The sequence below is a fragment of the Columba livia genome, chromosome 2 (assembly GCF_036013475.1).
Source record: "Columba livia isolate bColLiv1 breed racing homer chromosome 2, bColLiv1.pat.W.v2, whole genome shotgun sequence".
Lineage (NCBI taxonomy): Eukaryota > Metazoa > Chordata > Aves > Columbiformes > Columbidae > Columba > Columba livia.
Window position 1 is genome coordinate 11,213,371 of NC_088603.1, and position 27,143 is coordinate 11,240,513.

The 27,143-nt window shown below is 39.4% G+C and overlaps 1 protein-coding gene across 4 annotated transcripts in view; it reads right to left on the reverse strand.

Moving 5' to 3' along the window:
* The window catches only part of ESYT2 (extended synaptotagmin 2), an 84,475-nt gene that overhangs the window by 39,398 nt on the left and 17,934 nt on the right, over positions 1–27,143 (reverse strand). For all 4 annotated transcript variants that reach the window (XM_065050481.1, XM_065050480.1, XM_065050479.1 and 1 more), the window contains exons 2-6: positions 11,507–11,548; positions 10,453–10,587; positions 9,099–9,175; positions 3,124–3,196; positions 2,307–2,396 (exon numbers count right to left, since the gene is read on the reverse strand). In XM_065050481.1, the coding sequence (XP_064906553.1) occupies positions 2,307–2,396; positions 3,124–3,196; positions 9,099–9,175; positions 10,453–10,587; positions 11,507–11,548 (417 nt within the window). The remainder of the gene's footprint in view (positions 1–2,306; positions 2,397–3,123; positions 3,197–9,098; positions 9,176–10,452; positions 10,588–11,506; positions 11,549–27,143) is intronic.

A 27,143-nucleotide genomic window follows, 5' to 3' on the forward strand; every position in this document is an offset into this window, starting at 1 on the left:
AATGAGACAAAACTTAAGCAGACATCTCCTAATGTTTAGACTTGCTTCAAAGAAATGTGTGGTACTCCAAATTTGGTTCATCCCAATGGCCTTCCTCAACCCGTTCCAAATAAAAGCAATGATGTTTTCTCAGCTTTGCATGAACTGTTTCACTTTTACAAAAAAATTCACCAAATTATCCACTAAATATTTCCAAATTCTTGCATATTTTACTAAGATTTGAGTCTGCGTTCCCTCTATCCAAGCACACATGGTATCTCGAGACAGATGAAATAAGCCACATAAATGATGCATGGGACACCAGAAGTTTTTCCTAGGCCATATATAAAGACCCACACAGATCTATCATTTCAACACGTTAGGACATTTGTTCAAAAGAAATGTGATTTCACTAAAGAAAATAACAACATACCCTCTAAAGCTGTTGAAGTAGTTAATTCACTCCAACCCCCCAAACCCTGAAAACTAGATCTTGACATCACAAGTTTTACTGCTTAATTAGAACATATCTAAGAAACAAAAGCTTCCAATTGAAAATAGATTTCCAAGTAAAAGATGGAAACAATTTCTTTAAATAAGACTGTGCAGAGTTTCCATGACATCCACATTTTCTATTAAGCTCTCTTACTAAAAGCGATATCAAACTTCAAATTGCTGATACTGCCTTACACACATAACACAATATCAAAGAATTCACCAGCAAGTGTGCAACGTGTATTTTGCTCTCCTTTCTACTTTTCTAAAATAAGATGATTGTATGGACTTCCCAAAATCTGTGAACATTTCTCAGTTCATCTGTAGATTAAAAATTTCCTGGAAGCAGTAAAACCTAGACTACCATTATTGTCATATCTTATAAGATTTAATCCAATTAAGATCATAGGGTGTTTGTTACTCATTTTCACACACTGAAAATTACATTTCCTGTCTATCCTTTGTTCTTCTACCACCGCTGCACCAAGTTACCAACAGACATACTGGTGCCTGTCCATCCATCTTACCTGTAGGATTTAGCCTACAGCTTTTGAAGTGGAATGATCACTGCAAGGTATAACAATCCACTGTCTTTAGTGCCTTATCATAGCACAAACTCCAATGACATACATCTATCATTTTAATGCAAAAGAAAGTGCTGAACTGAAGTTGTACGACTACACCACCCACGTTCCCAGCTTTCAAAAACTGTATTAGTTTCCAACTTTGCACTTAATGTATTTTTAAAACACCATATTTAAGTTCTGCATGAAAAGGCAAGACAGCCTTATAAAATGCAGCTTCTCATGAAAACTATCAAGCAATTTGTGACAGGCCTGAGTTCAGAAAAGTTTGTGGCCTCAGAAAACTTTCCTTAACTAATTTTCTTCTAATCACTCAGATGGAGATGTTTTCTTCCTCTTCAATAAGCTAAGAATAATTCTCTTGATTCAAAATATGTCTGGAATGACTAAAATGTTACTGAATCCTGCAAAAACTCTCATCATTTGGGTGCCAGACTCCATGGACTCAACCAATACTCAGACTCCTAGCCTCCATAGATGTAATCAATAGATTGCGTGTTTCTTTTCTGTAAGAACACGTTCTCCTTGGTCTTCTCTAAATGAAACAATTCCTATTCTTTTGGTCTGTCCTTGCGGGTCAAGCTTATTCTCACCTCCCTACATCGGATGCTCTTGTTTTGCTGTTATTCCTGCCCAAATGTGCACTTTGGCCTAGCACCTATTCCAGCTGGATTACATGACACGCTCTCCCCTCCAACTTCTGCCATGATCGTTTTGAATCCCAATTCCAACTCCCTCTGTGCTTCATCCATTCTCATAATTGGGTCACTGGTAATTGTAATGGAAATCACCCCCCTACTATCTAGTGTAAAAACTTCAAGTCGTCATGGTGGGTAATCTCAACACATTGATTTTAATTCATGGTAACATCAGCACGGGTTTAAAACAACCTTGCACAGAGCTTGTGGCATTTTAACTCAGGCCATGCTCACCTGCTGACTGTCATGAGAATCAGCAACAAAAGCTTTTTTACAGATAACCAAGATGGTATCTATTGATCTTCCCTTCTACAGGAGACTTGTAAGAAAAATTTGACAGCTTTGACAAAAGACACTTCATAATTCCATGGTAAGTATTATTCATCTTGGTTTCTTCTAGTATTCATAAAAGTTGTCCACTGTTTTTATGGGAAAGTTCAACCAAATGGAAGCAATTTCCCAAATTCTCTTGCTGCTTAATTCTTGCACCAGTTTTCCCACTACTATGTTCAGCATTCTGAAAAGAGGAGAAACAAACAAATGTACTTACAGGTTTCCTAAGGAAAAAAAGTGATAGTGCACCAATTAGGGGCATGTCTCCAATTAGTGGTTCCAGGATAACCCTCATAGTGCCGTGGATCTGTGGAAGGGAGGAAAAAAAGGCAATGGTATTGACTTCAGTTCAAGTTTTAAAGAACATTTATTCACTGGCAGTGCTCACACTTCTAATTCATTACCCTTTCGATTACAGAAGTTTTTTATACTTATAGCTTTACATATCATCCAAGCCCCCCAAAATTAACACAGCACTAAATAGTTTGGCTTCCAAATTCATTACATTCATCTACACGATGCTGTGTCATGTTAATGGTAGTTTTGCTAAAAATATGAAGTAGATTATTTATACACTTCAATGTAAACAAATGTGGCACAAACCAGTATAATGGCATCCGCAGTTACTAGAACAAATCTAAATGCTTACAGGTATGGTCAAGACACACACACACAAAACCAGATTATTTTTCGTCGTCAGAGAGGAAATATCACGTAAAATATTACATAAAATAAAATTTGAAGTTCCATGTTCTCTTTATGAATCTACACATCACATGAACATGGGCTTGTTGTGAAATTATCTCCATCTTTTCCAGTAGAAAATGTTATATATTTAAAACAGTTCTATATCTGAAAGGAATTTACTCTTTCAGCTAAGTCACGTGTACTGAAATTATTGAATATCAATACCAAAAAATCAGAAAGCAACAAAACTACACAATTACCGAGTCTTTCTTATAAACTATTTCATCAGAAAATAATGGTTTAGTGATTAATTTATATCAAAATCAGAAAAAAAAAATGTATTTCACCTGTATACTTTTCACACCAGCTCTGCAGAAATATCTCTTGATCTCCAAATCAATTTCACAGTTCCCAACAAAACTAAAAAGAAAGTATATATTTCATTTTCATGGACTAAACCACAAAACACTATTAGTTCTGTTTTGCACTGTCATGACAATATAATTGTATCTCAGTCTATACACCAAAAATGCCTATTAAAACATTACAACAAACTTAAGATTGCTTAAAAAAATACACCCCCTTCAAAACAGCACCATTGTAAGCAAAATCACTCAGATTAATACAGAGGTACGTTATAATCTTCAGAAGCATATATAAGAGAAAGCATGCGGGTTGCCTTACTTTTGGGAAATAACGGACACAGAATTCCTACTCCATTTCAGGAAAGCTCTACATAGATCTCATTAATAGTGCATGTACCCAAATCCACTCTCATCTAATCTACTCATGAGAAGCACTAGACACAGATGGTTATTTTGCTAAAAAGAGTTCTCTGAAATAGTCAGAGACTTGGAAAACCAGTCATATTTAGAAATTCAGTAAATTGAACATGCTGAGCTGGATGATCCCCTATGCAAGGTTTAAGCCAAAAACAGCTGAGCCCCTTCTGAAGAGAGAGAGGAGGCACGAAGCAAATGAGGAAATAATATATTAAAATTACGCAAGTTTTTCCCTGAACAATTCTTGCATCCCATTTTTGGGAATGCAAGGTCAAGGGCTTCAAATTTTGCAGATGCTGCCCTGTATCTCAGAGACAGATCACAGAATCACAGGCTGGTTGGGGTTGGAAGGGACCTCTGGAGATCATCCAGTCCAACCCACCTGCTGAAGCAGGTTCACCAGAGCAGATCACACAGGAATGTGTCCAGGTGGGTTTGAATGTCTCCAGAGAAGGAGACTCCACAACCTCTCTGGGCAGCCTGTTCCAGGCTCTGGCACCTCCAAGTAAAGAAGTTTCTCCTCATATTCAGATGCAACCTCCTATGATTCATATAAGATGGTAAAAAAAGCCCCATCTATTTTGCCCACACTACAAGACTAAAAGATTATCTGCAATGCAGTTCAGACTCAAGATTTTAGCAGCTGCTTTTTCTGAAGCTCCTTGCAGGTCAAGCATAGAGCTGGGCAGATCTCTTCTCAGAACTGCTGCTGCCGGGAGCCGCATTGCACCTGAAAACAAACTAATTCTGAGCCTCAACAAGGAGTTTAGGAAGAAAGCTTGATACTCTGATTTAGCAAGGGAATTGGTCAATGATTCTACAGAATAAGAACTGAAACCATAAAGCCAACAAACTGAATACCAAGCTACAGCTAGGGAGAGAGTGGCTGGGCAACAAGATTGCCTAAGAAGATACGGGTTATAACAAAAGGACAAATCTGAAGTGCTTTCTCAACACACCGCCCAGTTAAAGAAAATGGAAGAAGGAACTGAGTGAGGAGGAGATAAGGCAGCTTAAAGTCAGATGCTGCTGGGAGGGGGTTGGAAATGGAGAATTTGTTTCCTCTACAAGGCATCCTGTTCCAGATTCTGCACTAGAGCCCAGGCTTCTCACATTGGGCTCCTCAGACCTAGCGTGTACAGCAAAAACCTGTCCAGGCACATCTAGGAGTCTGAAGAAACCTTAGCACAGAAACATCTAGGAAATCACGAAGAAAATGGAGCTGTCCTCCTCATGGGGTCATTTGAGAATCAAGCCAAGATAAAATAAATTGCTGTCACGGTAAGAGCAGAACAGCAGGACCCGTGCCAGCCCTGACAACCGATGGCAACAAGATACTGCCAAAAAAACCCACCAAAACCCAAAGGTGAGTTGCTGCATTCAGGATATCCATTATTGAAATCATCTGTAGCCTCCTGGGTGTGATGGTGCTGTCTAGGGGATTTCAAGCAAATGTAAATCATATCGGTCCCTTACACAGAAATAAACAATAGTACAAGACATTCTTGTAAACATCCAACACTGGAATTTAATGATGATGACTACTGAAAATATAACTCTGTGCAGAATCATTCTGGTAGAATGACCAGTTTGGCGAACTGGAAGACAACATGGCAGGGGTCTGTGTGAAAGAAGGTGACCATTGCTTTCCCTGGAAAGAATGTGGTGTGACTGTACAGTTTAAAAATAGGGATATACTTTTAAATACACAATTTAAATCTATGTAATTTCTATTTTTACCTATCTAACTATATAGAGAGATGGTAGATATATAAATATACACACGAATAATTGCGTAACAACATGACAGAGTACCAAGGTCAATTAAAACCTGCAACTGAAACCCCAATCCTGGCACTTTGTAGCATCAGAACTATTTGTGTTATGAAGACTGGGAAGTAATATGCTCGTTTGAAAAATCCATGATAACATGATGACAAGTTGATGTAAAAATAGTAACAAACTGCATTTGAAGGTAATAAGTCAACAACTTTTAACATAATCGTGAAGTTAAACATGGTTTGATCCCCTAAGATATTTGGCCGAGTCCATTAATAGTTGATGCCGTACAGAATTCCACTGCAACATACAACTTGAAGACTCATTTAGGAAGCAAATTCTATTCATTCTGATCATAATATCCTGGAATATTTATGACCCCTGCAATGTTCAGATCACTGAGACAAAGTTCAGTGAGGACAGTCCTGTAAGAATATAACAGCAGCTGTACTGAATCAGATGAGTTGCACATTAATTATACTGTATGTGGTCATTATGGCCCATAGAAAAAACCCAGAAGAAAAACAAAGAATAGGACAAACATATTTCCCAGATTACAATGATCTGTACTTTGGACTATCGTCATTATTTTTTAGAAGGTCTTTTGACCCCATTTTCACATCTGTCTTCCAGCAGTACGATGGTAAGGACTTTCTCCATTCAAGTACGCCACATGAAAAATATATTTCCGTGTGTTTAAATCTGCAGCCTAAAACTTTCTTTCAGTCCATCTATTTTTTATATCAGGTGAAAAAACTTAGTTGTACGCTATTAACGAGTATTTCTTCAATCTCTCAATCTTTTCTGGCCTACAGTTTAAATTTAATTTGAGAGTTTATCTTGTTTCCTGTTGATTCACAACCTTTCATTAACCCCAAGTGTTTACTACATTCATGCAGTTTAGCAAATATAAGATTTGCATTTATTAACCATTTATTTAAGACTTTACCTTCATTTTCTCTAGTTAAAATTTTTCTCTCGCACATCTGTGTCACCAGAAACCGGACTTTTAAATTGTAACATGAGTTTTGACCATTTTTAACATCACGCTCACAGTAGCGAAAGATAAAATGTTCCCTTTGCAAATGTGGTGCTGACATTCAATCTTTAAATACATTTTCCAGTGACTGCTTTGTGGATTAGCTGGCCAAGCTGCTTACAAGAGTAAAGTTCTTAATTGGATCCTGAGCGATGCACAGGACCCGTTTCAAAAGGTTCTCAAAAACACCCCGAAGCAATGATTGTAATACACTCGATATCCTTGCAGAAATAATAACAACTAAACGAAAACACACTCCCTTTGTAACTAAGCTTAAAAGCAAAAAAAAGCCCCAAAACTCAAGCAATATGAAAAAATACTGAAGAAGTGTTTTGGAGATGCATTGAAATGACAAATACACTGTATGGTCCAAAGCAAATGCACAGACCATGTCACAAACAACAGACAGTAAAAAGGGACAGAGGAAGCCACAATGGTGAAACAGGAGGATAAAAGGAGATTACTAAAAGAATCAATGTACCTCAAATAATTAAAAGTATAAATAAAACCTTTCCTTCCCCCTGCTATACTCACCCTCAGTACTTGGCTTCGTACATTCTTACAAATGCTTAGAGAGAGTGGTTTCCTTCTCAACTGTATTTAGGGAACGCTTTATAGAAAGATCCTAACTTTAAACTTAAAAATAAATTAAAATGAGAATAAGCTAATTTAACCGGAGATTAAAGTCTACAGGGATAAATACTCCAAATGACAGACTTTTCTCCAGCAGTAAGGCTGTTCCTTATAATCTTGCAAAACTGAACTTCAGTTGATTCCCTAAAAAATTGTTTATGGTCAGTATCTGTACATAACTGTATCTAAGCATGCCAAGAACATTTATTACAGAGACTCTTATTCTTCGGTCCTGTTACTACTGAAACGATCCCAATGATGGACCCTTAGAGAACATTAAAAAAAAAAATTCTAGAAAACCCCCAAACAAACAAACAGTAGCAATTGATACTGGGGTGCCACCTGTCTTAAACTTGCATAAGTAAAAGCCTTTGAAAAGGGCCCTTTTCCAATGAGAAATTATCAAGGACAAGTCTTAAATATAAACCAGGACTTCCTTTGATGGTGGTTTTGTCTAAACCATAATTGGTGGAAGCTCCACAGCTCTCCTGTTTCCATTTTCTTCCTGTTACCCTATGTTACCAGCAGTAGGACAAGGTGTTGGGAAAATCAGCTGACTCAGCACTATTATCGTTATTTAAATCACTGCAAGGAATTTATTTCAGCCTTTTTGACCGAATTCTACTCCAGCTGTTACCACTTCTCTAAGTAGGTTGCAATGTAACGCAACAAGACATATGGGTAAAGATTTCCTTGAGGTCTAAGTAATAGGATTTATTGTCCTTTTTACTTCTATCTGTCTCAACCTACTTCATGAAGATAAGTAGAAGAAAACAAAACAAAACAAAACTCACATTACATTTGCCCTCTCCTCCTGTGGGAGTAATTCTGCTTTAAAGGAAAGAAGTGGTCTTGGGAGACTTCGCCCTTCAAATGCCCCAAAAGTAGCTTTTCGAAAACAATTTCTTTGCACTGTGTCCACAGTGGTCAGACAAGTCTGTTTTCCCAAGGGTTTAATTCTGCAGAGGTGAAGCTGTTCTCACTGCTGCCATCAAAACTGGCATAAAAGCGAAAACTGAAGGAAATGTCTCCATTAGGATTTAAAGGCATCCATCCAGTGAAACAAGCTCTCAAGAGATATTCCTGTTGTATTTTGTGCAGCAACACCAGTCCCTGATTTGGATAGCTGTATTTCTCCTACAGAAATAAAGTGATTCAACTCAATAAAGATGGAGCCCTGCTCACAGATGTAGCCCCACCGAGGAACCCAGAAAAGGATGCAGCAGCAGCTTCTCTTATCTCTCTGGGGCCCAGCTTTGACAAAGCAGCACAGCTGACATTGAGAGAAATAATTCAGAAATTAAGAATAACCAAATTTAAACTTTGGAAGTGACTCTGAGAAAGAAAAGCTAAGAGGCCTGATTACCCTTCTGGTTGCTGACTGACAAATCCAGCCCATCCACAACTACAAACCAGCGAAAGTCACCATTGTAACACAAATCTGTGATGATCAAATACAAAAACATTGCTGGGTTCACCACCTGAACTTTTAAAAAACTCTGTAGCTGCAGATTGTGTTGAGAAAGACTTTGGCAAACACTGGGCAGAGCTATTTATAAACCTATATGAAAAGGGTCATGATGAAAGGGCAAAGAAACCCAAAGCAGCGGAGCACAGTCACTCTGGCATTATATAATAAATAGATTTACTTCAATTAGGTTTATGAATGCAAGTACTTTGGTAGCAGCATGTTCTTTTTCTAATACTGTGTTTATAAAACAAAAAAACTAAGTAACTGAGAAAAGTAAAAAAACCCAAACATCTTATATCCTAAATTTTAGGCTAGACTTCATGAGAAACTTTAATACCTTAGGAAAGTAACTCAAAGATGGTGCTTGAGCTTTGAAAAGCATTTTCTTATTAACAAACACTACTTTAACGATGCAGTCGCACTGAGTTGATATACTATTTCCCTCAGATAAATGCTGTTTACAGCATGCAGTTCCTTCCGCCATTCGTACACAATTAGCATTAACTACATTTGTGTAATGAAGCAATTCTTCTCCTTTCAGGCCAATGTAACTGCTGAATCGAACAAAGCACGTACCACAAAGCACGGGCACCGTCGTAATATGATAATAGAATTTACCTGATTTGAAGATCCAAAATGATTTGCCTTTTGTCCACGTTTTCAGTGTACACTTTTACACCATTTATCCGCAGAGGCTGAAACAACGAAGCAAGTAAAAGGTGGATCCTTCTACTGAACCATACCATATTAAATTCCTAACTTTGAAATAAAGGTGAATGTACGCACATTCATGGCTGAAGTTAAGAATTTACTCTAAACATTATTAAAAGTTATGAAGCAAAGCTATCAATATCAATAGCTCAAAATATTATTTTAAGCGTAAAAGTTACCTTGCTAGGATCCTTTCAACCACAACCCTTGTGGCAATTACCCTGGCTTTGGAAAACCAAAGTTTGGGGCTGTGCAGCTCACAGGACGCAGCTCAACCAAGGCTGCAATATAAAGCCAGAAAAGCCACTTCTCCTGTCCAACATAACTCAGTCCAGCTGCAGAGGCATGCAGGGGTGTGGAAGATCATTGAAACCCTACTTAAAATTAGTATGGCTTCAAAAGAATGCTATTCTACAGTCTGTAAGATAGGTGTATCTAGGACAAGACAGAGCCCCTGTGTAAAGTATTTACAACTTGTAAAGAAAAAAAAAACACACACAAAAGGTGCAGTAAAGTACAATGAACTGTAATATGCATGAAATAAGAGTCAAAAACAGAAGAATAATTCTTTCAAAACTGAAATTTAACTTCAGTTTTCCTAACATTCAGAGGAGGAGGGGAAAAAATAATATATATATATAAATCCTTACTTAAATCCCAGTTATCATAAGCAAGAGAAAGTAAAGTTCTGTTTGATGCAGGTAAGAGGAATTAGTGCCAAATTTACTGCAAGCAGAAGTAACTTAATCTTGGCTTGCACTGGTCAAACAGGCTCTTCTGCTGTAAGAGCTACTTATTATGACCCCTTGTCTCGTGGACCAAACAGAATTAAACACCTATCTGGTCCTTGACAATACATTACGTGCAGTCCTTTCAAAAGCTGAGCCAGCCGCACCCTCATTAAACTCCATACATAACATGATTAAAAGTTCATCTGTTACAAGAAAGGTAATTGCACTCGGATCATCTGGCAAGAGAGGGATAATCATCCCTGCTCATTAATGTAAAGCATTACACGAGCAGTGTTAAAATCCTGTTGCTATGAGCTATTCACTGTATTTTGAGTCTTCTCCCAATGCTCAGGCAAATTTAAGTCTCTGCTAAAAAAGCCAAACAAATTCTTATGTTAATGTTAGAGCAGAAACCAGAACCAGGCTCACTGCCAAATGTAACTGAGACATTTTTGAGTAGATTTAAACAGGCTACATGAAAACACTATGGAAGACAGAGCCTCTCAGAAGTAACTTCACCAGACACTGACCTGATGACCGATATCAATCTTTGTAAAACTGAAGGTGCTGAGGTGGTTGTTTGCTCCTCTGACTGCTGGTTCTATGGTCTCCCGGAAGAGTTTCTCAATAAATTGGCAAATAAAAGGCCACATTTGTTTTACAGTCTAAGGAAGAAAAAAAATCTGCATGGAACACAACTTCACACATAACTAAAAAATATTCTCTAAGGCAAATGTAAGACATTTTGTACAAAGTTGTAAACATACAGGTTTTCCATACAGTTCACTACAGACGTAAGAACTGGTGCCTTTTTACATACAGGAAAACTTTCTGGAATTCTGTATTTGAGTGTTTTATACATTTGCACAAATCTGAAGCACCGGAGGAGGAGAAGAACAATATTCAGAATTTCCTCCTTTTATCCCATGAATGCATGTGTATCCAGCACCGATGCTGAATGTTGGGGAGAAAGATGAAGAGGGTTAAGTTTATTTGCGTGTAAAGAAAGGAATAAGAAAAAACAGGTCAAGTGCATTTCTTAAATACTTGCATAAGGTTTATAAATGTAAAAAATGTAATATTTTACTGTCATATCTGAAAATGCTGTATTATTTTTTCCCTCACTGTTTTCTAGTTAATTCATGTTCTTCTATGCTCTTGGAATAAGAGATATTAAAAAAACCACACATACAAGATACAGAAATCTGTATCTTAGATTATCACACATACAAATCAAAACTGCAACATTGATTTATTTTTAGATTGTAGGTCAGGAACCCACAGTAACTGGAAAGCATCCCAGACAAGTAGAACTGACAAGACTGTGTTTACAGCTGCCATGACTTCCACACAATAATTTTAATGCCACTTACAGGCATTCTCCAAAACTGACAATTTCAAGACCACAAAACCAGATTTAATCTTTCTCATGGCTAGCTGGATCGATTACCAGAAGCTTCGAGTGTATAAAGAGCACAGACAAATAAAACTGCTCCTTTCTCAGATTTCTGTGTCACTTTTTTAAACCTCAGATTCCCCTCCTCCCTCTTCCCATTCAGAAGTGATGCTAACAACTGCCCTTACCTTGTTGAGCCATTCTGCCCTCTCTGTGTCTGGAAAATGGACCTAAAAAACAAACACACACCAAACATAAATTTAATACAAATAAAACCCACTTTTTATTTAATCGTGTCCACTCATTTGTAATACAGGAAAGCTTAGGCATCTCCCTAACAACATATTATGCAGCTAACACTCTTGACAAGAATATTTTAATTCAAGCAGAGAAAGATATGAACTCATAACTGAACTACACAGATACAAGTCCAAGCATATCTTTAATAGTGGCATGTGGAATCAAGTATTGCTTCAACACCATAAACAAACTAAAAACAAAATAATAAGCATAGCTAATACAGTTAGGCTCAATTAATTTACCTCTTCTGTTACAGGGGTTTCTAAAATGACACACGACTGCCAGAGTTCTGACTGTACATCTACATCCTTTCATTAAGGCCAGATCTTTCACAATATCAATAAATCATGGCTAGAAAAATTTAATCAGTGAGGATGAAGCTCAGGAATATGGATTTAAGCTCTGCTGAAAGCCCTTCATAAGACATTTTTACTGATTTCTTTTCTTAAACAACTGCAGAATTCAGTAAAAGGATGATGGTACATACATGGGATGGAAAGTACCCATCGCAACAGGAAAACACCAGTTAAACGCTGGAAGAATAGACAGTTTTTCAGACACAGAAGGAGAGCACAGTTAGTAGCTTTACATCTTGCACACACAGACAAGACATAAAAACCTGAAGCAGTTAAACATTTCTTTAGGAACAAACAGCTTCTGCAACGAGATGCAGATCACACGTTGAAACACAAAGAGTCTTTGAATGCCATAAAAAGCTGTGACCTACATATCCTGACTTTTGTGAAACAACGTCTCTACTTAAGTGAATTGCAAAGTCTTAATCTCTTCATAGCATAACAGATTGTACCACTGGTTTTAACAGCAGTGCCTACTGGTTATTTTTATTATGCATATATCCCAAGTGTGAGCAGCCAGTTCAGTACAGACTTTTAAACTGTGTTTTTAACAAGCTGGATCTGAAAGCAAGGCCCATTAATGATTTCTTTGTTTAGATTTTTATTAAATTCTTGCATTAGCCATGAGCACTAATATTCTTGAATATACTCAAGCTACCTTCAGACCAGTCCTTAATTTCTTCTAAGCATCCCTGTTTCAGCCATGCGGGAGGATCGGCTCCCACAGCATAATCAATATGATCAGTTATTTCTCCAGTTTGTTTCTTTCTCAATATTCCAAAGTCCATAACTAAGGAAAGCTGTATGTTTTTACACATTTTTCAAGAATTAAAAACACTGCTGACTTCCACTGTCAAAAAAGAGGCTCTTGGCATCTTTTTCAAACTACTTTTTTCAAGTATATCATATATCTATCAAAACCCTTACAAGGGGCACAAGAATGACCAGTGATCTGCCTGACTGTAACAAAAGCATGCAGTGGATTTTACTGAGTTCAAAGAATAGAATTTTTAATAATGGATAGTGCAGTTTTGGAACCATATTATTCTATTTCATTTATTTAGAAATAATGTCCTAGGAAATTACTGTGGGTAGAATGTCAAAAGTCTGTATTTAGATGGTTAAGTGGGGCTTTTTTCTTTCTTAGAAGCAATTATTTTTTTGCATTTGCTAAACAAGCAGTTACTATATGTACATGAATTTATAGCTGCACAGATCTTACACTCAGTTTTTGTCTTGCGGGGTTCTGAAGTTGCTTCCAGCCATCAAAAAGTTAAAGGAACAAAAAGAACAAACACTATGTTAACCCTAATGCTAATAAGCAATATATTGATCTTTCGCCTAAAACATTTGCCTTCTGAATCTGCAGATGGAAAATGTGCCATTTCTCAATAATAACTTAGGCATGATGTTGGATCACCATGAATTTGCTTAGGAGAGCAGTTAGTGACGTTCAGAGGGTGGGTACTCAAGAGCTGTTCCTTACAGGAGAAAACAAGAACTACAGTTAATTAAACACACAGACAAGGAATGAAAAGGAAGTTAATGGCAATACCAAACTCAAATCTGCCTGCTGCAAGTAACACAAGACATAACAGAGTTACCATGTTCAAAATTCATTTTCAGTCTTCTGTACAAGTGTCCGGTTGACACCAACAGGAGAGTCACGCATGACTGAGAAAGATCTCCCATCCTAAATGTAACCTCAGCCCACCTTCCTCCACAGAGTGATCCACCTTCCCAGATTTAGCGTATAGACTTGCAAGGCATCGGCCACGTTTCCTGCACCATGCACACAACTGACATTCAGTCCATCTGACTGCGGTAAAACAGGGAGTGTCATTCACGTGCACCCATCAGGCACCTTCGCAATCAGTCCCAAATTAAGCAGAAGCACTTGGCATAGGTTGAGAAACAAGCAAGGAGCCACTTACACTAATATCAAGTCATATACACTAATTTATTCATTTTTATCTACTGTACAGTCTTAATAAAGACCTTGCTTAACAAGACGTGGTTCTTAATTTTTCCACAGATTTAATAATTACTTGTCCTTTAGTGTGCCACACCTATCACGCTTCTATCATTATTTCACTTAGTACTAGGTCAACCACTTAATTATTTAAGCCTAGCTTACAGTTGCACGTGTTAATAGGCAACAAATAATACAATGAATTACATCTTCCATTCCTGTTTCTCATCCCTTTTCCATCCTTGCTTATCTACTCACTTTTCTACTCACTCTTTAACATATTTCGGTTGTATTCAATGTCTATTCTGACATCAAAACCAGAGAGAATACAACCTTTCACCTTCAAGACTGAAATTTTTAATCCAGTCACCCTTGAGTCAGAATTTGAGCTTCATTTCATCTTTACATGCATAATAACCAGGTAGTCTGAAAACACGGCATAATGATTTGTCAGTACTAATTCCATACATTTTTAGCCTGCTATAAGAGGCTGCAATATTAATGGCGTCATTATCTTTTGCTTTGAGAGTTTTTGCTATCAAACGCAATCTTACACAACGACAACTGGGGAAAGCCTGAGGGATGGCAGTTGGTCCTCTGGATCAGTCAGGACTGACATAAGAGCATCGAGGCAACTGAGCAAACATTCTATGGCCAGAAACAGAAATCAGACTAAGTGATGTGCAAAACCTGTTAAATCCTGTATAAAATCTATTAGACAAGCATGACACAGAGAGACAGAAGTCAAGATTTCAGCAAAGACAGTCAAACACTAAAGGCATTTTCCACTTGGTTTCTGTTCTTAAATTGCTCAGGCAGGTTTGGTAAGAAGCATCTCATTTCAACGACCTGGCACAGTTATCTATTATTTAAAGGAAAATATAACTAAAAAGAACTGTTGTAAGAAATACCCTAACAACCATGTTCAACATCAAAAACTTCATAATATTACATGTTCCAGGGAAGTTCTAATATTAAAAGTCATATATGCTCAAAAGATGCATTTCTGCACGTTAAAAATACATTATTCAGCTTTCTCACACAACTACTTGTGCTCAACTCTAAACAACCCCAAGGAATGCAACAATAGAACAAAACAAGGACAGAAGAAAACCACTAACAGTCTCCTATTTCCATACTAACAGCAGAAACATTTCTTAACCACAATTATGTTATTCTTCAGAGTCTCTATATACGCTCTTCCTACTGGCCAAATTACCTGAGCTTTCTGCCCAGATGATCATCCGCATCGTCCTAAGGAAACAAGGCTACAAAATAAATAATAACCATTAAACTCAAACCCTGGAGACTACAGATTGGTGGGAAATTTTGGAAAGTCAAACAGTAATCAGCAAATGGTATCAAATGAGTTTCAAAGTGCAAATAATAATAATATTCCTTAATAATAATAATATTCCTTAAATACAATTCTTTGTTCCAATAAGGGAGGTTTCACATACCTACATAAATGTCACTAAAACTAGGCACTGACAAGAAAAATCAGAAAGAATGAAGTTACAACACCCTTCTGGGAGCAATGGTGAATTGCTCTCAGCACAAGTTGTAGGTATTAATTATCTACTTTGAAAAAGAAATTGCACAATAGTTATTATGCACTGATCCCCTCACTGTGAAACACTTTTTTAAATTGTCTTTGCAGCTTTCTCCATGCTTAAAGCTATTTATCAGCCAACCCTTCTTATACTTAACTTCTGTTCAGTGATTATGATTATACAATACACAGGTCGTAAGTATTATTTACATGCACTGAAACCACAAAAAGGGCACCTACATTGAAAGTATAAACTACCACTATTGACCACATTATTCCATGAAGTGAAAACTTTTGCTACACATCAATCACTTCATTATGAATCATGTATTACAGTAAAGTAAGAAAGGAAACAATAAAAATTGTTTAGATTTAAAATAAAATATCAAACCCGAGAAAACCCCCACACCACTGTATATTGGCTTTTTTCCCTTCTATTCCCCTCAAGGATCAAAGGTAAGAATTCCATTTTAGAGTACATTAAAAATAGTGGATTATAATAGTTATGTTTAACAGATACTTGTCTGAGTCAGCATTACTTAGCTTATGTGTAGTTCCTTCCATTTGCACTGTGTAATTACATGTTGAACCAGATAAAAATATTAAAGAAACTATACCAGTAAATTTTTGTCTAATTATAAGGTCACACAACATAACCAAGTTTCTTGATATGGTTACAATGTAACTAAGTATTCTTGAACAGCATTCCAGTTCTCACAAATAGCTTTTATATTGAATATCTATCCCTTCTGCTTACTTTGGAAAGCTAATATTGCATACAGAATCCTCCTCCCTGTCAAAAGTGCATTTCTTTAGCTTAAATGTAAAAATATAAAAGAGTATTACAATTAGCCTTCTTAGTCTCTTTGTGCATCATAAGGGCAGAGGGAGAGCATGCCACAGAAGGAAATCACACAGTCACAGAATGTCAGGGATTGGAGGGGATCTCAAAAGCTCATCCAGTCCAATCCACCTGCTAAAGCAGGAACACCCAGATGAGGTTACACAGGAAGGTGTCCAGGTGGGTTTGAATGTCTGCAGAGAAGGAGACTCCACAACCTCCCCGGGCAGCCTGTTCCAGGCTCTGGCACCCTCCCTGAGAAGAAGTTTCTTCTCATATCTAAGTGGAACCTCCCGTGTTCCAGTTTGTACCCATTACCCCTTGTCCTATCATTGGTTGTCACTGAGAAGAGCCTGGCTCCATCCTCCTGACACTCACCCTTTATATATCTGTAAACATTAATGAGGTCACCCCTCAGTCTCCTCTTCTCCAAGCTAAAGAGCCCCAGCTCCCTCAGCCTTTCCTCACACAGGAGATGCTCCACTCCATCATCTTTGTTGCCCTGCGCTGGACTCTCTCCAGCAGTTCCCTGTCCTTCTGGAACTGAGGGGCCCAGAACTGGACACAATATTCCAGATGTGGTCTCACCAGGGCAGAGTAGAGGGGTAGGAGAGCCTCTCTCGACCTACTAACCACTCCCCTTCTAATACACCCCAGGTACCACTGGCCTTCCTGGCCACAAGGGCACAGTGCTGGCTCATGGTCATCCTGCTGTCCACCAGGACCCCCAGGTCCCTTTCCCCAACGCTGCTCTCTAACAGATCATTCCCCAACTTATACTGGAACCTGGGGTTGTTCCTGCCCAGATTCAAGACTCTACACTTGCCCTTGATATATTTCATTAAATTTTTCCCTGCCCAACTCTCCAGCCTGTCCAGGTCTCTGGATGGCAGCACAGCCTTCTGGCGTGTCAGCCACTCCTCCCAGCTTGGTGTCATCAGCAAACTTGCTGATAGTGCACTCTGTTCCCTCATCCAAGTCACTGATGAATATATTGAATATAGGCCCCAGTACCGACCTTTGAGGCACTCCACTAGATACAGGCCTCTAACTGGACTCTGCCCCATTGACCACAACTCTCCGGCTTCTTCCCTTCAGCCAGTTCACAGTCCACCTCACTACCCAATTGTCCAGTCCACACTTCCTCAATTTAGCAGCGAGGATGCTGTGGGAGACTGTGTCAAATGCTTCACTGAAATCAAGGTAGACCACATCCACTGCTTTGCCATCATCTATCCACCTGGTTATGCCTTCATAAAAGTCTATGAGGTTGGTCAAGTATGACTTCTCATTGGTGAAGCCATGTTGACTGTCCTTAATGGCCCTCTTATCCTTGATATGCTTTGAGATGGCACCAAGGATAAGTTGTTCCATCAGTTTCCCGGGGCTGGAGGTGAGGCTGACCGGTCTATAGTTACCTGGGTCCTCCTTCTTGCCCTTTTTGAAGACTGGAGTGACGTTTGCTTTCCTCCAGTCCTCAGACACCTCTCCCGTTTCCCAAGACTCAGCAAAGATGATGGAGAGCGGTCCATCAATGACTTCAGCCAGCTCCCTCAGCATCCCATCCGGACCCATGGATTTATGGATGTCCAGATTGCTTAGTTGCTCCCTAACCCAGTCCTCATCAACCCAGGCAAACTCCTCCATTGTCCTGACTGCCTCTGGGGCCTCAGGGGCACAGGGCTCCTCAGGACAGCCTGCGGCAGAGTAGACAGAGACAAAGGTGGCATTCAGTAACTCTGCCTTCTCTGTATCTTCTGTCACCAGGGCACCCACCTCGTTCATCAGTGGGCCTTCATTGCCTCTAGTGTTAGTTTTATCTGCCATGTATTTGAATAACGTCTTTCTGTTGTCCTTGAGCCGTCTTGCAAGGTTTAATTCTAAGAAGGCCTTAGCTTTTCTAGTTGCTTCCCTCCATCCTCTGACGACAGCCTTATATTCTTCCCAAGCGGCCAGCCTCTCCTTCCATGATCTGTAAACTCTCCTCTTCCATTTGAGCTTACCCAGCAGTTCGCTGTTTAACCACGCAGGTCTCCTGGCTCCCTTCCTTGAGTTCCTACGTGTCGGGATGCTCTAATCTGGAGCCTGGTGGAAGCAGTCCCTAAACACCAACCAGCTGTCTTGGGCCCCTTTACCTTCAAGCACCCTTGCCCACGGGACTTCCCCTAGCAATTGCTTGAAAAGGCCAAAGTTGACCCTATTGAAGTCCAAGGTTGTGATCCTGCTTGGTATTCTGTTCCTGCCACAAGAGATCCTGAATTCCAGCATCTCATGGTTGCTGCAGCCAAGGCAGCCCTCAACCTTTACCACTTCAACCAGACCCTCCTTGTTAGTGAGGATGAGACCCAGCAGCACTCCTCTCCTAGTTGGCTCATCCACCATTTGCATCAGGAAATTATCATCAATGCACTGGAGGAACCTCCTGGACTGTGGCTGGCTGGCTGAGCAGTCCTTCCAACAAACATCAGGGTAGTTAAAATGACCCACAAGAACCAGGGCATGTAATTGTGAGGCCGCTCTCAGCTGTAGAAGGCCTTGTCAACTTCCTCACCCTGATCTGGTGGGCTGTAATAGACACCCACAACAGTATCACCCCTGCCAGCCTGTCATTAATTCTCACCCATAGACTCTCACCTCGTCCCTCATCCGTGCCTGGACAATACTCAATACATTGTAATTGCTCTCTCACCTAAAGAGCAGCACCACCACCACCACACCTGGCTGGCCTGTCTTTCCTGAGAAGGACACAGCCATCCATGACCACATTCCAGTCATGTGTGCTGTCCCACCATGTCTCTGTAATTGCCACCAGATCATAATCTCCTGACCAAACACAGGTTTCTAGCTCCTCCTGCCAATTCCTCCTGCTGCGTGCATTGGTGTACAGGCATTTCAGAGAGTGAGCTGAGCACACCAGTTTCAACCCTATACCCTATATGGGAGGCCTCCCAGTCTTTATCAATTCTGGAATGCTGCCCCACTGGTGCAAGCCCAGCTACACCCCCATCCCCCTCGGAATCTAGTTTAAAGCTCTCCAAATGAGCCCTGCTAATTCCTGCCCCAGCAGCCTTTTGCCCCTGTGAGATAAAACCTTTCCCACGTATCACTGTCCAGACTGGTGCCTTAAAAAAACAGCCATAATTCAGAACAGAATTTCTCAGTTTTAGTTTTAGAATTTCATTTTAGCTTTAGAATTTCCCAGTTTTAGTGTTCTGCATCACCTTCTGAATGCACAGCATAAGCAATTATTCAACTATTAAGCCTCAGTCTAGGTGGTGTGGCAAGAAACACACTGAAATTAAATTATCCTTTGAATTATAACTGCCAGATTTATTTGTCTAAACTCACTGCAGTGGTAACTCAAAAAGGCCAGAGAAATTTAGTAAAAGAATTAAGAAGAATCCCAGCTTGAATAGAATAAAGAGCGTCACACAGTGATATTCAAGCTCGATTTAACAGCTGTTCATGCTGGTGTTTTCCAGTCGGTAAGGCAGGCTGGCCTGAGGACGTTCACCCAACTTCAAGCCCAGAAATACTGTAGTTCCCATTTCTTCTGAATTACAAGGGAAAACACAGTAAATATTTACTGCTACAACTGCAGGATTTAGTACTCCTGAAAGAGAAGGTTAAATTGTTAGTAATTCGGGTTCCTCAAAAATTCTGCTATTAACCACAAGCACTTGCTACTAAATTAACAAACAACTGCTATTTCCATTATTTTTTGGTAATCTGATTCTGTTTAGCACACTTTGGCATGGATTTTCTGTTTGCAGTCTTAAATATATTAAAATAATTAGCCTCTGTACAGCAACATACATAATTCTTAATACTGAATATGAATGTTTTCAGTATGGGGATTAAGCAAGGACTCTTGAAGCAGTTTTACTGAGAACCATTAGTATATGCTGCATACGTGACGTCTTTCAACAGAAACATCTGGAAGATCCAGACGCAGGCTGAATAGAGACAATCAGTTTGGTTTAATATGCTAACTATCAAAGCCCACATGGTACTTCACAAAACAGTAGTTAAATGGAGCTGTGTAAGTCAGTAAACCTAAAATTAAACCTATCTCAAATAGGCACTACAGGTTTTGATAGTAATTGCCCGTAAACAATAATGACGAAAACCAAAACAAACAAAAAACCAAAGCAACAAACAAACAAAAAAACCCACAAAACCAAACCAAAAAACCCCCACAACAAAACAAAGAACAAAGCCCCAAAACACACCACACACATGGCATAAGATACAGAGATAAAGGAGATGGGGAAGGAACTCAGACTTGTTGCCATGGCTTCCTGATCACTATAAAACCTGGCAGTAAAATGGAAATACTGGAAAAAGTGGAAACATACCTCAACAGAAGAAACAGTAGTAATGCCAAGCAAGGTTAACGATTGTATTTATTTATAAACTGGAATGTAAGCCATTTAAGCGCTTGGACACCACACTGGAAAACAAAGTAAACCTTTAAAAAAAATGAATTGCACGCCCTTTGAGTCAGATTTGCACCTACGAGACAAGGGCAGTATTAGAAACACACACTAGATATCCCACCAAATGTTTCTAAAACATTCTACCAGCACAAGCATTGCCATCCCACGGGAACGGCCCCTATCAGCTCAGCAAGGCCCAAGAGCTGCCACAACAAATTACAGCGGGTTTCCAGCAGGAGTTCTGCAGTGTGAGCTCTGCCGTGTTCTCCGCTGCCTCCCAAGCAATCCGCTCCAGAGTCCCTGGGAGCATCAAAGTGAAAATTAATTCTTTCAACAACAGGGCAATTAAACACGAAACAAGTCGGCACTTGCGGAAAGTCTGAAACGAGCAGCTTTTCAACACCTCCGGGTTTCAATACTGAACACAGGAAAGCTACTATAATAAAATTAATATACCTCAAATAATAAAACTGAGATTCTTTACACAGCGTAGGAAGTTTTATTTCTGTTCCTCTCCCTTTGCTAAGGCCTAAAGAAAGGCCTAATTTACTACCCACTTCAAAGCCAGAGTAAACAGTAGCTCACATCCACAAGATACTTCAGCAACCTGGTATGTCCTGAAGGACAGATTTCCTAACATACAGTTGTAGACATCGTATCTGGGAGAGAAGGAAAATTACTAACAGCACATACACTGTTTTTTGTAACGTCAGGCTAAACTAGCATAAAACAGGTCTTCATAAAATGCTGCAAATGGTAGTAGCACTGTAAGAACAGTCACTGCTACCCTTACGCACGCTATTGAACTTCACCAAAGGCCTCACTACACAGAGGGATCTCACATGCAACCTGTCTGATGTGCTACAATTAAAACATAAAATCAAATTCAAAATATTTGATGCTTTTTTAAATGTTCCAGTGACCATAAATATACCTATGTTTCTCATTTAAATAATACAAAGATGCTACTTTGCTTAGATTTAAATATATGTATATTACATACAAAATACATATATAAGGCTGTAATTGAGAAAGCTGTCCCTCTGTTTTCCTTCTGATTACAGGTGTCACTGGAACAGCATTTAGAAAATTACCAATCCTTCAGTTTTCACTAGCAGCCTAGCAAAAATCTGACCAGCTTAAAGTTGTGGCAGCTGTGCCCATTCTCACTTGGGCATCCCCCCCTAACTTCTATTGGCAAACAATGTCCTTGGCAATGCAAAATAACGCTGGATTTGCCTAGAAGAGGTTCCTGAGCTCTGATCTGGCTGAAAGGGCAGCCCAGAAGCCAGCCACGCAATTCAGAACTGAAGGATGCCAAGATGTTACAAAGCACATCAGTTTCATTTTCTCCATGCGCATCTTTCACTTCAACATCTACTAAATACGCCTCACTCATTCTGGCAGTGAGGCTCGTCAAGAACTGCATTACTTTTCAGCAATTTGACTCACCAGTACAAAAACTAGACAGAATTTGCCTAAGTGCTGCTATTTTTGCAGAGATGGAGCAAGCACGCTGCAGTACAAAGTTACCCAGGAACCTCCCACTTAGCAGCAGCTTGTCATAACAAAATCCCCTGGGCCAGGCATCAGAGCAGCTGCTCTGGAAGACGGACAGAACAGTAGTGTGCTAGTCAGTGAGGGATCTGGGAAATCCTCCTTCTAGCCTGACACTCAGCCTTTGCAACCCCGACTTAAAGAAAGCTGCTCAGCCTAGAAAACAAAAACTGAGGACTATTGAACTTCCAGAAGCATCCTGGCTTAATCGCTACACCTAAAGTAAAAGTCCCTTGTGTTAGCGCCAGTAGTTACACAATTTCCTTCCAAACATCTGGAAATACATTGGCACGGGTTTCTGTTGTATCTGGATGCAGAATCTACCCTAAACACAGTGTATTATGCCTGCTAGACAGAACCACACAGCTTTCCCTTGCTAGTCCATTATCACTTTCTAAATAGAAACCTCCATTCCTGTACCACAGATTCATCTCAGCCTAATTTCAGAATTATCTTCAAGTACTAGTATCCCAGTACTATCTACATCACAACTCAGGCTTCAATACAAAGATGAAGTCAACTCCATAACCAAAGTGCTTTTCTCACTGCCACTGAAGAAGGTCTTGTAATTTCCCCTGAATCTTTGTGTTCACACTTCTTTTCTACTTTCCAGCTGGAAAAGGATTTTAAGTTTTCAGTGATGAGTTTGGACTGGAACAGGACAATTTAAAAAACCACAAAACCCTTAACGGTTTCCACTTTCTGAAGGATTCATAGGCAAAACCTCTGACATAAGACTGACACCCAGACACAGAGACACGCTTTTCACACCCAGGTAGTATTTTTCTCCAGAATTTAATGAAGGTTTCTGGACCGTGTCTAAAACAAGATCTCTGCTCCCCAGGGTGGGAGATTCCCAGCAAATCACTTCATCGATGAGGCACAATATGTCAAATTTGACAGGAAGTGTTCCTAAGACTCAAAACTAGTTATTGTAACCCAGAAATAGAGCCTTTAGAGCTAAATTTCACTAAATAAAAATATTAATCATGCTTTAATCTTTCTCTAAAAGAAATAAAAAAGATAAATAAATAGACTGAGGAAATGACATTATGCTTGTCACAGTCTCATGGGTAGGGTTTTTTTTTAAATCTTTAATATAATAAAAATCCTTTATATTTCATATAAAAGATTTTAAATTTAAAAGAACTAATGAAATCACTAGATAAATTAGCAATGTAATGACTAAAACCATGAGGAGCGACTGAGGGAACTGGGGCTGTTCAGCCTGGAGAACAGGAGGCTGAGGGGAGACCTTATCGCTGTCTACAACTACCTGAAAGGAGGTTGTAGCATGGAGGGGGTTGGTCTCTCCTCCCAAGTAACAAGTGATAGGACAAGAAGAAATGGCCTCAAGTTGTGCCAGGGGAGGTTCAGATTGGATATTAGGAAAAAATTCTTCGCAAAAAGGGTTGTCAGGCATTGGAACAGGCTGCCCAGAAAGGTGGTTGAGTCACCATCCCTAGAGGTGTTTAAAAGGCGTTTAGACGAGGTCCTTAGGGACATGGTGTAGTGCCAGAGTTAGATTATGGTTGGACTCAATGATCCTGAGGGTCTCTTCCAACTGAAATGACTCTATGATCATTATGTTCAGCATGTAGGTCCATTGAGACCCAATGGGTCCCCTATATATACATATTCCCAACAGGTGAGCAATGCCTGCTGCCAAAAGCCAGCCCTTCAGTTACACCCTAGAAGTGCATATCCACCATTCCAAATCCATTACAAATAAAGACTCAGTGAAAGAGCAATCTTCAAGTTTCAAGGGAGTGGAAGACTCCTAACAAGTCATTCTTCATCTAACAGTTCACCATTCTTCTCAATTGTCAGCTGCTGGCACAGAAGAAATGTTGAACACTTCTTAGAGTGAAGCAGCAGAAGAAAGTAAGTTTAACATTTTGATCACTTACTACTCACATTTAGAATAGTGCTGTTTTATCTACACGACTGCTCATTCAGAAGGCCAGAAATCATTATCAACTGTTATCACAGCAAGATGCCCTTTTCCAATCTCACCTTCAGTGGGCATTCACAGCAATAACCATTATATTTTAAATGCTGACGTCCAATGAAAGGCCAGGGCAAGAATAGTTTAAAAAAAACAAAACCAAAAAACCCCACAACAGCAACAACAACAAAACTCAAAAGTGTAACACACTAAACATCAAAGAACTGGAATATCAAGAACGGGATTTATAACGTCTCGCTATCACACCAGGTTATGGACACCTAGCACAACCAGGGTTTACAGTATACAATGTGGAATGACAGCCCACATTATAGCACGTCTCCAAATTCCCACACGCATTGCAATCATTACTAAAAGAAGAGACCCAGATTCAAAATGTTGAAGCTGCTTAAAGGTGTAGCATGAACCAGAGATGTAAGGGCTCAATGAATTTTACCACTGGAACAATCTCGCACAATACTCCTTTTTGACATGTTATCAACTTTACCCTTTTATTCTCAAAAGTAATTTCATTCCTTCTCCTCCCTTCCCTAATAAAGTCTTAATACCATTAAATTTGAGATTTCGGGGTTTACAAATTTTATAAGGCAATAGGACCTTACTTTCAATTTGTCACATTTCAAAAATATGAAATATTTTGTATTTTTAAGCCTGTATCAAAAAAATTCCTTTTCATTTCCCTTGAGATTCCAGATTTGTTCCCACTCCACTGCATGCCAGAGTCCCTCGCTCTCAAAAGAAGAAAAATCTTCCTCTCTGGATTGCTACGTATTAGCTTTCAAAATAGCTTATACAACCAGTTTCACAGTACAACTGACTGTCCTTTTGAGTTGTGTACAGCTATGAAAAGAAATGCTGGGCTCTGCACCAAACTGTCAGCCTTCCTTGGTGCTGCTGTCTAGACTAATACGTGGAAGGTTCCTTCTCCTTTTACTCCACTGACCCACTACCCGCTTTACTAATCCCCATAGCCAGGAGCTCTGACTCACTGAGGTTCTTTCTCCTGGGAGATCTTATTCCCGTTAACATTTGCTACATTACACAGCTATTCTCTCCAAGGGAACCTTGCAAGAGTTCTGTGTAGACAAAAATGGACATACATTTAAGAAAGATAAGTGCTCAGGACGGACTGACCACCTTCCACAGGACAGACTGTCCTCTTTCTCTGGCAGATCAAATCTCCTTTCCCCTCTTTAACTGGCTTAACAGCAGCTTATTACTGAAGAGTAAAATGATCTCGTATGACCCAATGTGCACACTTTAGCATGAAACATCTCCATCTACTGAACCCCATGGTTAAACTTTTTTTTATTTTAATTTAACCTATAATTCACAATACATTTGAAACAAATCTATGTGAACTCCAACAAGACAGATATCACTCACTTTTTATTGGTTTGAGGGTGAGTAGACTGCGAATTTGTGTTTGAAAAAACAAAATAGCAAACCAGGGAACTTTATTTTTTGTGGTATTCAAGCCAAAATACAGTATCAGAGCATGCAAATTCAAGATGGGTTAACCTGCATCCTAAGAAGTCAAATGAGTCTGTAGAAAATGTTTATTTAGGTCTCATATGTTTATTATTTAGTTCTTACACTAGAAGAAAATACATGCACGCTCATGTTTTAATTGAATCTGACACCAGAAGTGTGTAACTTCAACATACTGCACAACATCCAGTACTATGAGGCCAGAGTTTATTCTTGGTATTAAAACATAATCAGAAACCATCCAAGGTGTAACATGCATTGTAAAATCCCCCTGTATCATTTGTAGCTGAAACACTATGAACTTACCACAGAGTCCAGAAAATACAAAGTGTATACACAGACTGATTGGCAGCTTTGTTGAACTCGTAAATACTCAGTGATAAACTCTCTCTGAAACTATAAAACTCTGCTGAGAAAGCAACTGAAAGCAGAACATTGTAATAATGCGAGACTAAAAAAGCATGGTAATGATAATTTGTGTCTCAGTTAACGTAGCGGTAACAAGAGGTGGGGAAGAAAGCCCCTAGTTAACCTGGTACTGTCAGGTGTCGGATGACAAACAGCTCACATGTGCAACTCTGCTTCTCCCATTCAAGCAATTAACCAGATTCTTATACAAAGCTCCATATTTCTAATAATCAGGTCCACATTCAAATTTCTAAAATTCATAAAAGCTGTTCTCTATGCTCACTAAAACAATTTTGCCCCATCCAATGGACTGTACTTCAGCAGTGGTGTTATTTGTTGGAAAAAAAATACTCAAAATCTAATATTTCATTGGCAACACATAATACAGGAACTTCTGCACTAGAGATCAAAGGTGCAGCTAACACAGCGACCAGAAGCAATGTCTAAGGAAAAGAAAAAACAAAGCAGTACTATGGAGTTATCCTTCTCTGAATATCCTCTCAGCTCTTGCAAAGTCTAGCTGTAGCGCACAGTGGCTTAGCAGCTCTTGTCACCCTCCTTCATCCCTTCTACCCCTTGAAAAACAAAATAGAAAAAACCAAAAGATAATATCACAGTATCACAGTATGTTTGGGATTGGAAGGGACCTCAAAAGATCATCCAGTCCAATCCCCTGCTGGAGCAGGAACACCTCGGTGAGGTCACACAGGAACATGTCCAGGCGGGTTTTGAATGTCTCCAGAGAAGGAGACTCCACAATCCCCCTGGGCAGCCTGTTCCAGGCTCTGTCACCCTCACTGAGAAGAAGTTTTTTCTCAAATTTAAGCGGAACCTCTTGTGTTCCAGCTTGATCCCATTACCCCTTGTCCTATCATTGTTTGCCACCAAGAAGAGCCTGGCTCCATCCTCATGGCACTCACCCTTTATATATTTATAAACA